The sequence below is a fragment of the Mus caroli genome, unplaced genomic scaffold (assembly GCF_978045245.1).
Source record: "Mus caroli unplaced genomic scaffold, Mus_caroli_1 scaffold_14, whole genome shotgun sequence".
NCBI lineage: Eukaryota > Metazoa > Chordata > Mammalia > Rodentia > Muridae > Mus > Mus caroli.
Window position 1 is genome coordinate 85,659,948 of NW_028227269.1, and position 12,793 is coordinate 85,672,740.

General features: G+C 49.2%; 1 protein-coding gene across 5 annotated transcripts in view; it reads left to right on the top strand.

Annotated features, from left to right (window-relative positions):
• Positions 1-12,793, top strand: part of Tmem63c (transmembrane protein 63C) — a 68,058-nt gene that overhangs the window by 26,239 nt on the left and 29,026 nt on the right. For 4 of the 5 annotated variants that reach the window (XM_029484268.2, XM_021179426.3, XM_029484270.2 and 1 more), the window contains 5 exons: positions 125-187; positions 3,535-3,744; positions 4,269-4,348; positions 4,776-4,857; positions 8,704-8,741. In XM_029484268.2, coding sequence (XP_029340128.1) covers positions 3,601-3,744; positions 4,269-4,348; positions 4,776-4,857; positions 8,704-8,741 — 344 coding nt within the window. In that variant the 5' untranslated portion in view covers positions 125-187; positions 3,535-3,600. The remainder of the gene's footprint in view (positions 1-124; positions 188-3,534; positions 3,745-4,268; positions 4,349-4,775; positions 4,858-8,703; positions 8,742-12,793) is intronic. The other variant, XM_029484267.2, reaches the window with a different exon arrangement.

The following is a 12,793-nucleotide window of genomic DNA, read 5'->3' on the forward strand; positions in this document are numbered from 1 at the left end:
AATGAATAAGTAAAAGACACCAAGAGATGGAAAGACAGGCAATAGATGGTACAAGACATCCCGAATATAGGGGTTTGAGCAAAAGACCTTAGGTGATCTCTCCACCACATCTGTTCTTTCACAGCAAAGCTGTCGCTGAGTAGATGCCTCAGATCTGACGTGGACCTTCCCTGGAGAGCTGCCTCAGGTGGGAAATGTCGCCTAGGACTTGTGTGTGTGTGTGTGTGTGTGTGTGTGTGTGTGGTCGGGTGGGTGGTGGGTGGGTGTCAACTTCCAGTACCTTCTGCTTTGACGTGGGCTCCCCCAAGTGACCATTTTCAGAACTACAGCTTCCTGCTGGAGCAGACCTGGAGCTAGGGATGGTTCACATGGCTGCTCCTCTTACCCTGGGGATGCTATGCTGTCAGGCTGCTGTTCAGCCTTATGATGGACATGCTTCGTGTTCAGTGTCAACTACGATAGATTAGCAGCTGAGCTTGAGTAGACATTAAAACCCAAGACACCCCATTAGAATGAGAAGGAAGCAGAAGATATGAAGGGCACTGGGCTTCTGCTAGGCACTAACTCGGAGGGTAGGAATGTGAAATTTTTATGTTTTCCTTCTTTTCTCAAGGCGAACCTCATTGTATCATCAACCCTTGCTGTTTAAAAGAATATTTTTACTTATTCTTTGACAAATTTGCATGTGTGTACACTGTATCTTGATCCCAAATCCCCTTCAGCTCACTCTGGGACCCTTTAAAACCTCCCTTCTTTGCCTTCATATCCTCTTTTTAAAAACTGATCCCTGGGGCTAGAGAAATAACTCAGTAGCTAAGAGCGCTGACTGCTCTTCCAAAGGCCATGAGTTCAAATCCCAGCAACCACATGGTGGCTCACAACCATCCGTAATGAGATCTGATCCCCTCTTCTGGGGTGTCTGAAGACAGCTACAGTTTACTTAGATATACTAATAAATAAATCTTTTTAAAAACAAAAAACAAAAGCCTGAGCCCTATCCCTGCTTCCTGCATATGCACAGGCATGGAGTTGCTCACCAGAGCATGGGCAGCCTATGAGAAAAGGTACGCCCCTGAGAAAAGATGATTCTCCTCTTCCAGGAGCCTTAACTAGAGGCCAGCCCTGCATGCCGGAATGTTGATTGTTGATGGGTACACTGGCCATCTTGCAGCCCCCTTCCCATCCTCTGGCTCTTACTTTTTCCATCCCATCTTCTACAATGCTTCCTGAACCTTGAGGGGTGGGTTAGTTGATATAAATGTCCCGTTTAGGGCTCAGTGGCCAGCAGCACTCTGGCCGCGCTGCCTGCTGCCCACTGCAAAAGGAAGCTTCTCCCCCTAGGTTCAGAGTAGCACTGATCTATGGTCTGCAGCTACTTTTGCTAGTCAGCTCAGTTCCCAGACCACCTCATCTTCTGCTCTCTTTTCTCCTTCATCCCCACCTCCCATCCTTCCTGGCTCCTGAGATGACAGCCCTGGACCTCCAGGGACTTCACATCCACAGCTCCTGTTACAGACTTTACAAGCCGCTTCCCACGTTCCAGTCATTGCTCTGTAGGGCCCACGAATCTCATCTCTCTAGACTCCCAACAGCGCCGCAGAGCGTGGCAGTTGCTGTCACCATCCTCATGTGACAGACGGGGAAACCAAGGCATGGAGACCTCTGGTGCCTTACTGAAGATCACTGGGCATGGAGTAATTGTCAGAGCTGAGCTCTGGTGTCACAGAACCTGCAGAGTGCAACGATGCCCCAGTCCCTCAGCCTCCTCATCTCCTGGAGTTCCTGAGCAGCCCCTCAGAGCAGCTGTTTCTCCCCAGCAGTGGCCTGTGGTGGACAGCAATCCTTTGCATTCTTCCTTACAGCTCCCTGGCCCTTCCTTGGTCCCACTGAAGCCCTGTCTTGGGTTGTGGTACCTTTCCTCGGGACAGTTACCCACTGTTGCCCAGTCACTGGCTTCTGCCCTGACCCCTCTCTTGTCTCTTCTCTCCTTCAGTGATCTGGTCCTTTGCTTCTGAGAGCTGCTCATGCTGACAGCCTTTGTCTCATGCTGATACCTCCAAGTTGTCTTCTGGATCTGCACCCACTGTCTTAACTCATCCAGCCAAACTATTGCTGCCAGCCCTCTTCCCCATCTTTCCAGCCAATGACCGACACTCCATTCTATTTTTTCCAGTTTCTTGAGCTAGAACCCTCAAGATCATCCTGGCTTCTCACCACCTTTTATCTTCACCATCCAGTTGGCTAGGAACTCTTACTGACTCGGTGTTCAAAGTGTCCAGCTGCCCCTCACAACCCTCCCGAGGCCAGCCCTGCCCAGATTCCCACCATCTGGACCCCAAGGGTCCTCTCTTTGCTTATTTGTCCCTACTCTATCACTGTATCCTCAATTAAAAGGATTCTTTAAAACTTAGGTGACCTCCTGCCTCTAGGACCTCTCCTCTTCATCCCTTGCCCAGCCACAGAGTCTGTCCCTCAACACATTGGGAGACCTTTGCCTCTGTTTAGGAGAGTGCTTTCCAACACACGCGAAAGGTGACTTGTACCTACAGTGGTTACTGATCCTCCCCTTGTATGCGTCTCCCCACTAGGCTACAAGGAAGGAGTGCTCTTTATTCTCCACAGTCACCGAGGAGTCATACAGCCAGTACGAGTGTGGCACAAGGCAGTTGATCACAAAGTATTTGAGTTAATTAATTAATTAATTAATTATGCCTTCTCTTGAACGAGAGCCAAAAGACTCTGGGTAGGGTAAGGTCTGCTTGTAACTGGCTTTGTATCTAGGGCTTACCAGGACGCCCAGCTTCACTGAATGAGTGTGGACCCCAGCAGTTGCTGGTCTTCTTGGTTCCAAGACAAGGTAGGACAGGGAGCTTACCAGCTAGGGAGATGGCTCAGTCAGCAAAGTGTTTGCCTAGAAAGCGTGAGGACGCAAGTTTAATCTTCAGGACCCACATAAGAGTGTCAGGTGTGGTGACCTGTGGTTGCAATCCCCACGCTGGAGAGGCAGAAACGGGAAACCCGTGGGATGTGCTGGATAGCCTGTTTAGCCTAATTGATGGGCTCTAAGCCAGTGAGAGACCCTGTCTCAAAAGATACAAACCATTCCTGAGAATGACACTTAAGGTTGTCCACTGGCATGTGCTTGTGTGTTTGCGGGCACGCACACACTCAAACATGCGCACATACACACCAACCAATATACACACACATAATAAATTACATTAGACAGGGAGTTATTGAGCCATCCCCTGCACTGGGCATTCTGCATCCCCAGGGTCCTCTTTTTCCTAGGTCAAGCAGTACAAAATAAGGAATCACCCGGGGAGTTGGAACTACTCTGTTTGCACAGCCATGAAGTTTAGACTGTTGTAACCTCATGGTAGATGGCTGGTGCCACTGAATGGGCCAGCTCTTCTCCCTTGATAGTTCTAAATCTAGCATTGGCCCCTGGGTTTCCACATGTCCCCCAGTCTGATTGGCTGGCATCCATGGTGCGTGCCCCCATACTCCCCAGCAGCTTTGTGTGTTTTGCAGAGTGGGGAGCAGTCCCAGAGTCTGACTGAGACCTTCTGCCTGGCTGGGAGCCTCCGTGTGCCCAGGATGTCTGCCTTTCCAGACAGCGTGGACCAGAAGTTTCATAACATGACGGTGAATGAGTGCTTCCAGTCGCGGAGCACTGTCCTCCAGGGGCAGCCCTTTGGGGGGATCCCCACCGTGCTCGTACTCAACATCATCTTATGGGTGGTAAGTCTTGGGTGCCATGGGAGAGACACGGGGAGGTCTAAGACAGGATCCACGCTGTGCAGCTCTGACAAGGGATACAGTAGGGAGTCCCAGTTCAAAGCACACCAGCCACAGTAATGGTGCAGCCTAGGTGGCCCAGGTGGGAGGGCTTTGGGGTTGGAAGGCAGGCAGAATTTCTGAGGCTCCCTCTACACCATCGGAGAAAAGTCTATTTCCTTTGGACCTTCCTTCTCTGTCCCCTTGTTGGTTCTCTCACGGGGGTGGGGGGTATTCTCGTTTTAATTACGCCAGACACACCCTCAGCTCCTCCATTCAACAAGCTGACCATCTATCTACTCTGTGCCAGGAGATGCCCAGCTCAAAGGGACAGTTCCTCCCAAGACAGCTTATTATCTGATATGGTGGGCTCTGTAGATTTTAGGGATAGGGTGTTTCTCCCCCTGCCATGGGAATGAAGGGGGGGGTGCAGAAGAAGGCGTATGTGAGCGAAGTCTCCCGTTCCGCTTGCTTTTTCGGGTCTGCAGTTCGTTGTCCTGCTCTATTCCTTCCTCCGGAAAGCTGCGTGGGACTACGGGAGGCTGGCACTGCTGATACACAATGACAGGTAAAGTGGGGCACGATGGTGGGAGCCCCACTCCCCTAGGAGACACTGCCTGGTCTCCTGCCGAAGCTGCAGGAAGTGTCTCATCAGCGAGTGGCATCCTGTCCCTTGCCTTTGCCCCTGCACTGACCACGAGGAGGGCACAGGACTGTGAAGGACAGCCATCACTGGGCACAAAGCCATGTTTGTGTCTGGTCTTTGACTTTCTGGAACCCATGGCTCGACTCCCAAAGTTCATTATACACCTGACAGCAGGGATTCTGTCTATACCCAGATCTGCTCATTCAGCTTAAAGCTAAGGCCTGTGGCTCACAGCTATGGGAAAGAGCAGCCGCTGTCCCTCACGGCGAGAACCTATAGGGAGCTGGGCAGGTGCCTGAGAACCTCATCTCTCTCTTTCTATCTCCCTGCCTCCCTTCCTGGCGGCCAGCCTGACCTCGCTGATCTACGGGGAGCAAAGTGAGAAGTCATCTCCCTCAGAGGTTTCCTTGGAGGCGGAACGCAGGGACAGGGTGAGTGCTGAGAGTGGTCTGGACCCCAAGGGACCCCAGACTGGTCAGGCAGTCATGGCTCAGGGTAGTAACTGCTTCTTCACCCTCCCAGATTCAGTTTTCCCACCAGAAATATGGAAATATTAACCACCCCTAGATCCTAGAATGCCTTCCGTTCATCATGCGGGGATTCTCAATCTTGTCCAGCCCTGCCCAACATAGCCTGTGTCCTGTTTTCTCTTTTCTGTGGCCTTCCGACCTTGCCGTTCATTTGACCAGTTTCTGTGGGTACCTGTGGTATGTGGGACCAGGAGATGGACAATAGACACCATGGACCAAGTGGTGCCTCATGGTATTTTCTTCCAGGGCTGGGAGACAAGCAGGTAGTTAGTATACAGGACATGGACGAATGCATGGTGGGAAAGGGGGACAGGAGAGGCTTACAATAGTGCAGGGTGAGAGCAGCATTGTGGTTGGTGGTCAGGGATGGTGCTGGACAGAACATGACATCTGAGCAAAAACCTGGTAGAGAAGAGAAGAAGCAACGGACAACTCTATCCCTCAGGGCCACCACACTGTCTGTGTGATCAGCATCATCATCGGACAGCAGCCTTTCCCTCCCCTCTCTGTCCTCCCCAACTCCTCAAATACCTCATCACCCCCTGACGCCACCAGCGCCCCTAGCCCAATCGTGGCCCTCGGCCACTGCCTCTAAGTCCTTTGGTCTCTCTTCAGTCCTCATCCTAGCCTGTCTCTCAGAAAGAGAGGCGTGTCCAAACTGTGGACTGAGGGTCGCACGTGTCCCCGGGTAGCTATGAATATGGCCCGGCTGATTTGTAGATGGCAGTGCTCTACCACAGTGTCAAAAGAGGTTGTCACACGTGCTGGATCTTTCTGCCTTCAGCAGGTTGATCCAGTTGGGTCTATGGCATGCTGTTTTATTTTTCTCCTACCTCTGATTTGCAGAGTCCTCCAATGTTGTAGTCCCCTGTCTATCCCAAGTCCCCTCCATGTTCTCTGTCTCTGAGACATGACTTCCATTCTCCAACCTTGGCTGACATCACCACACTGCTACCTCTAAACGTTTCCTTCCCGCTAGTCCTGAAGGCCTCTCTAGCCTGTCCTCTTCAGTGACCTTCAAGGTAGCACAAATACCCTGCAGGAATTTGATACGCTCAAAGAGTCCCAGGACACCCTTCACCCCATTCTAATCCCTGAGCTCAGCCCTTCCTTGCCCCACCTCGCTCTTACCCAGGCACCTGAGCATGACCGGTTCCTTTCCTGAATTACATTGCTTTGATCATCTCAACCCAACCAGCCCTGCCCAACTCCCCCAGCCTCTTGCCTGGGTGGCTTCAGCGGCTCTAAGTGATCCCTTGAGATCCTCCCTTGTTCCCATCTCATCCATCTCCCATCTGCATCCAGAGCCACGCCTGTGAACTGAGACACAGGTTCTCCTAGGCCTGCTTTCAGTTTTTCCTAATGCTTTTGCAATCCATTGCAGATGTCTCTTTTCCATGGCCTGGCGGTTTGCTCCCTTGCCCCGTATCCCATCTGTGTCTCCACAGTGGTGGATGTTGCTTCTTTCCCATCTCAGAACCTCCTGTGTATTTCCTCCCTCTCCTTCTCCAGTGGCCCTTTTCTGAGTCTCCTCACCTCGGCATCCTGACCAACCTGTGTAGGTCCAGAACTTGTGTTTTCTGCTCAAGGAGAAAGCGTTCCTTTAACATCCCTAACCCTGTCTGGAATGACCCCCTCACCTGCATAACCAGCTCTCGGTGTCTGCTTCCCCTAGTGACCCCTGCATCCCAGTCAAGCCCATGTTGTAAATACCAACCTGTTGTGCGTGGTAGGTGGAAGCACATTTCTTCTGTGGCCCACCCCTTCAAGAGACCAGGTCTTCCTCTTGTCAGGCTGTGCCCCATCCAATGTGTCAATCCTCAGGGGAGGCTCAGGGTCAAAGGGGACAGTGGCACTGGCCTTGCATTGTACACAGGCTATTTCCCGACATGCTGCCCTGTGCCTATGTGTGTATGCTTTGCAATGCTAAAAAGATTATTTTTCTTTCTTAAAAAACTAAGAAGCATGCCATCGGTCTAGACACCCCAGTAAGTTCTAAGCCACCCAGAACTATAGTAAGACTTTATCTTAAATAAACAAGAAAAAAAGAAAAAGTAAGAAGGCAATCATTATGCAGGAGGGGAGCAGGCGCACGGAGGTGATCATTACAGCAGTGAAGGTTCTCAGCCAAGTGGGTCCCCCTGGAGTGCTCATGCAAACCAGGCATTTGTTATTACCCCTATGTCGTAGGATGTGGAGGATAGGGACAGAGTCATATCCACTGTGCTAAGCTGTCACTCAGTCTCATCAGCTGAGTGGGCTCCTGGCAGCTGGTGGCCCTTCCCTGTAGGGTGGGCTAAGAAGAGAGGAAGCGTCTTGTTCACTGGCTGCATTTCAGTTACTGACATTTCTGCAAGGTGTTGGATTCAAGGACATCGTGTTAGTCACAGCTTGACAACCCACAGGGGGAAAGGTTTGTTCAGGCTCAGAGTCAGAGGGCTCAAATGTGTGCTCAGCTGACTGCCCTACTGAGGAGCAGGAGACAGAGAAGTGAGGAAAAAGATGCACTCTTCAAAAGTGTGCCCCACTGACCTACTTTCTCCGCACCTGGTAACAGCTCATTCACCTGTGACCAGCAATGGACTGAGCCATGAATGATGTTATCATGCTCACATCTTTGTAGTGTCACCAGCTGGGACCAAGCCTTCAACGCAGGAGTCTTTAAAAGGGAGGGGAATGTCACTTTATACTCAAACTTAGAAGTTGGGCCTTGTGCCAAGGGAACAATGGACTTTCTTTTGGCCTGTCCTTCTGCTCCCTTTTAGGGAAGATCTTTCTCCACTCCCTTGGTTCTAGAGATCTGCTTGTCAAGCGGGCCTGCCACAGAAAAGATATACACAACCAAAACAGAGCCAGTCCAGAGATGCAACCGTGTCCAAGCTTTTGTTAACCTTCTGTGACCCTGGAGGGACTTAAACACATGAAGGCACTTATCACCTCTGCCAACTGAGAGCCATAGACCTCAGAGCACCCTCACAGACACCCTTCCCAATCTGAATCTCCTCTTGGGGCTCCCCACAACCTCCCTGCAGCTAAGGCTGTTTCCCCCTGATACCTAGAAACTCCAGACAGCAAGATCCAGGAGAAAGGCCTCTTCAACGAAACAAGACACTGAGGTGCAAGAGCCCAGGCTCACTCAAACTGTTTTTACAATGAAGGGCTCATTTAAGGCCCAATTTTAGGGGAATTCAAGAGAAACAGCTGCTTCGGGTACACCTAGATACCAGAAGTCCAGCATTGCCAATAGGGCCCCTCTGGAGTCCACTCTCATCTGAGCTGGCCTTGTTCTCATGCTGTCTGCATGTGGCACCAGAGATGGCGCTAAGACACTGCAGAGTTCTCTGCCAACACCCATATCCATCGTCTTAAGAGAATTTTAAGTAGCTCCTTTTGCATCATTTCCCCATTGGCCAGTTGATCATTGAAGGTAAACTCAATGATGAACAGCACTGGACCTCATGTGTAGGGGGACGGGGACTTCTCAGGAGGAAGCCACAGTGACAGAAAGGAGCAGCACCCATCCATCCAGGAGTCTGTCCAGCCCTCCTTCCAGGCTCCATTCCCTGTATCAGAATGGCAAAGATGTCCGCTCACTTCCATGGAGACATGTCCCTCAGTATTTACCCCATGCCAGAAAGTCCCCTCTATGGGAGGAGACCTCTGACATATCCTTTGCTCTCTGGGTCCCCATAACTGGGCAAAGTAGCCCAAGCTGGCATTTTCTCAGTTTCTCTCCTTTTCCCCCAGGGCTTCTCTTCCTGGTTCTTCAACAGCCTAACCATGAGGTAAGTGCCACTCTTGGAGATTCGGAAAGTGTTGTCCAGGGTTTGAGGTGAGATAGGAAGGGGCTGCAGAGATCGGTAGACCCTCCTTGGAGGACAGCCTCTCCTAGTGTAGGCAGAGTCCTTTCCCAAGTTGTAGCTCAGTACATGAGTACTGAGCACAGCACTCTGCCCCTGACTCCTGTCTTCCCCCTTGGGGAAGGACCCCATGTTAAAGCAGAACCACTATTCCCATGAATACAAAAGCAAGTCTGTGGACTCCAGGAAAAGCTATTGTTGCACACCCGCTTGGTCTCTGTGCTCACCATACACCATATTTGTGAAGAAGGATCAAATACCTGGAGCAGAAGGTCAGATGTCCCTTCCCTGAGCCTGGGTGGCAAAAGCAGGACCTTGCCCACCTCACCTTCTGGATTTCTGTACAACCAGACCACAAGACACGTGTTCTCTCTCACTTCTCCAATGCCAAACATTTATTAGAGTGAGCCTTGGCTACACCCTTAGTGCAAAGACATGCAGGCACACATATGTGTTCTCATGTGTACAGGCATGTACAATCATGCATAGAGGCAGTGCACTCATTAAGACTCATTCATATACACACACAGATACACACACATATGCACTGACATGTATACTTATTCATACTTACACACATGCATGCATGTACTCAGCCTTTCCTTGCCTCTGTGTTGAGCCATATATAATTCCAGGCTCTCTCTAAATATTGCCCATCTCCTGATCCTCCGCCAGTATGTTTTCTTGCCAGGTGACACCTGCTATACCTGGTGCAGCCTCACCACTCCTTAAAGACTGCATTAGCCAGGATTCTTTAAAGTAACAGGACTTATAGAGTGAATCTCTCTATATAAAGGGGCTTTATTGGAATGACTGACAGACTGTGGTCCAGCTAATCCAAAAATGGATCCCTATGAATGGAAAGTCTAAGAACCCAGTAGTTGTTCAGTCCATGAGGCTAGATCTCTCTGCTGGACTTCAGTATATGCTGGAATCCTGAAGAAGTAGGCTCTAACACCAATGAAGGAATGGGCTGGCTAGCAAGCACTAAAGCATACAGACAGAAAGCTTCCTTCTTCCATATCCTTTATATAGGCTGTCAGCAGCCTATATAAATTTAATCAGATTAATTTAATCAGATTAAAGCAGATTAAAGGTGGATTTTCCCACCTCAAAGATCTGGATCTTTATTATAGATACAGATATAGATAGATATAGATATAGATATAGATATAGATATAGATATAGACATATTTTAAGGACAAGGCCTCACTGTGTAGCCCAGGCTGGCCTTCAACTTATGATCCTCCTGTTTCAGTTGCCTAATTGCTGAGATTACAATTTTGCACCTGTATCATGCCTAGCTTTCTTTTGTATTTTAATCAATATATTTCTTGTTCCTATAATGAAATACTGAAGGCCAGGTAACTTTAAAGAAAAAAAAAAAAAGAGGCATATGAAGTTAGAAATTCTGATAATTCAAAGGCATGGTGCTGGCATTGCTGAGCTCTGGTGTGGCCCCTGTGTGGATGGTGTCACACACATTGGCAAGATCATGTCTTAAGGCAGGAAGCCAGACCACAAGGCAGAAGTCTGGTGCAGGTTTGCCTTCTTTTTAGAAAATCGTTCTGGGAGTCCAGCCCAGAGCCCTGTGCAGCATTCATCCTGCCACTGAGCCCCTCCAGCCCCAGAGACAAGCTTTTATAACTGATCCTTGCAAGAAATAATGTATGGGTTCCAGTGAGAGCTGCCTTCTGGAAGCAATACTTCCCAGATTTCTCTTAATAGCTCTACCACTTTTTAACATAGTGGAGACCGGGCATCTAACACAGGAACCCTCAGGAGAACAAACCACATCCAAACCATAGCTCATGTCTGAACATCTGTTCCCCCGGCAGGCAGTGCATACTAGATGTAGGTCTGTAGGTTTGGCAAATTCACAGGCAGAAGCATCGTGGGACATTTGTCATTCCTATGCATGGGAATGAAAGGAAGAGAGGTGGGATGGGTAGGTTCACTCAACTGACCACATCCTCAGGGATGGAGAGAGGAAACCCCCAGAGGGACTTTGAAGTCAACTTTCTGGATTTTCTCTATTGCTGGCATGTAATCTTGGGATTGTTTCCTAACAAACCTGAAGTACCCTGCCAAAGCAACTTGAGGGAGAAAGGGTTAATTTGTTTCCCAATTTCAGGTGACAGCTGGGAAGTGGAGGCAACTGGAACTTGAAGCAGTTAGTCATATCACACCCACAGTAAGAGCAGGAAGCAGTGAATTGATGCTGCAGGCTAATGCTCAGCTTGTTTTATTCAGTCTTATACAGTCCAGGATCCCCTGCCTAAGGAATGGTGCCACCTAAAGAGGGCATGTCTCTCCGCCTAATCAATGTGATCAAGACAATCTTAGACATGCTCTTGCCTAAACTCAATCTAGACAGTCCGTCTTTGGGACTCCCTTCCCAGAGGAGTCTAGATTGTATCAAACTGACCATCACAAATACAATGGGTATGTATAGGGAAAGAGAAAGTGATGGGAAGATGGAGTATTGGTAAAACAACAAGATTTCACATGGTGGGTGTCTCTGTGGCGTCAGTGAGAGCGCAAGATTCAGGGCATGGTGCTGCTGCACATCTGTGTGTACAGTCACTGTGCTACTGCACTCCTATGTGTAGCTTTTGAGTGCCTGAGCCTGCAGGTCACTGTGCAAGCTCTGTGTATTCATGTTCATCTTGACCCCCACCCCACCCCACCCCACCCCAAGGCTCCTACCAGAGGAATGTAGGATCACAGGGATCACAGCATCAATGAAGGCAGGAAAGTGAGGCTTTGTATCACATCTAACACCCACGGGAGCAGTAGATGACAGTTAGACATTTCACTGAGCAGCGATAGCTCAGCCAGAGTCCCTGAGTGCTGCCTCCTGTGCAGTCTACTCTACTCAGAGAAGCAAAGGCCAGCAGAGTTCTCTGTCTCCTTTATAATGGGTGCTTGCCATCTGCCAGGCAAAGGAACATTTGGAAAAAGGAGAAGGAAGTCTCACCAACGGGTTCAGGAAAAGTGTGGCTTTTGAGCTGGGATTTGAAGGATAGAAAAAAAATCTCCAAAGAAGCAATTGTGGAGGTCACATGAAAAGGAGAGGACAATGTGAGCCAGGTTGGGGACAGAGGTGAGTAGAGAGTGACTGGTACTGGGGAATCTTCTGGTGTAGCTAAGAGCAGGGCTCCATGGTAACGTTAGCAGGAAGAGAACAGTGCCAAAGGATCCGGAGGAACTGTGCCTGGGTATGGAGTCTCTGGGGACTGATCCACAGGCAGACATGTGAGAGGGCACAGCAGCAGAAAGAGTCCACAGTCAAGGCGCTAAGGAAGCTACTGCAGTGGCCCAGGTAAAAGGTGGCCATGACTTGGATTGGGAAAGTGGTCAGGGACACAGGAGGGAATCACCTGGTGACAGCCAGTAGGCGATGGCTGGATTAATCTTATTTGTTTGTTTGTTTGTTTGTTTGTTTGTTTGTTTGAAGTAGGGTCTCTCTACATAGCTCTGGCTGTTCTGGAACTCACTATGTAGACCTCACCAAGTTGGCCTTGAACTCACAGAGATCCTCCTGCCTCTGTTCTGCCTCCCAAACTGCTGGGATTAAAAGCATGCATCACCACATCTAGCTTAAATACCAAGTTTAAATTTATTTATTTATTATTTATCAGTATTTATTTGTTTGTTTGTTTGTTTGTTTGTTTATTTGAGGTAGGGTCTCTCTCCATAGCCCTAGATGTTCTGGAACTCACTCTGTAGATCAAGCTAGCCATAGCCTCCTGCCTCTGCCTCCTAAGTGCTGGGATCAAAGGCATGCACCACCACACCCAGCTTAAAATGCCAAGGTTTTTTTTTAAACCCGTTTATTTTATGTGTATTGTTTTGCCTGCATATGTATATTATATATATATAATATAATATATATGTGTGTATGTATATGTGTATGTGTATGTGTATGTGTATGTGTATGTGTATGTGTATGTGTATGTGTATGTATATGTATA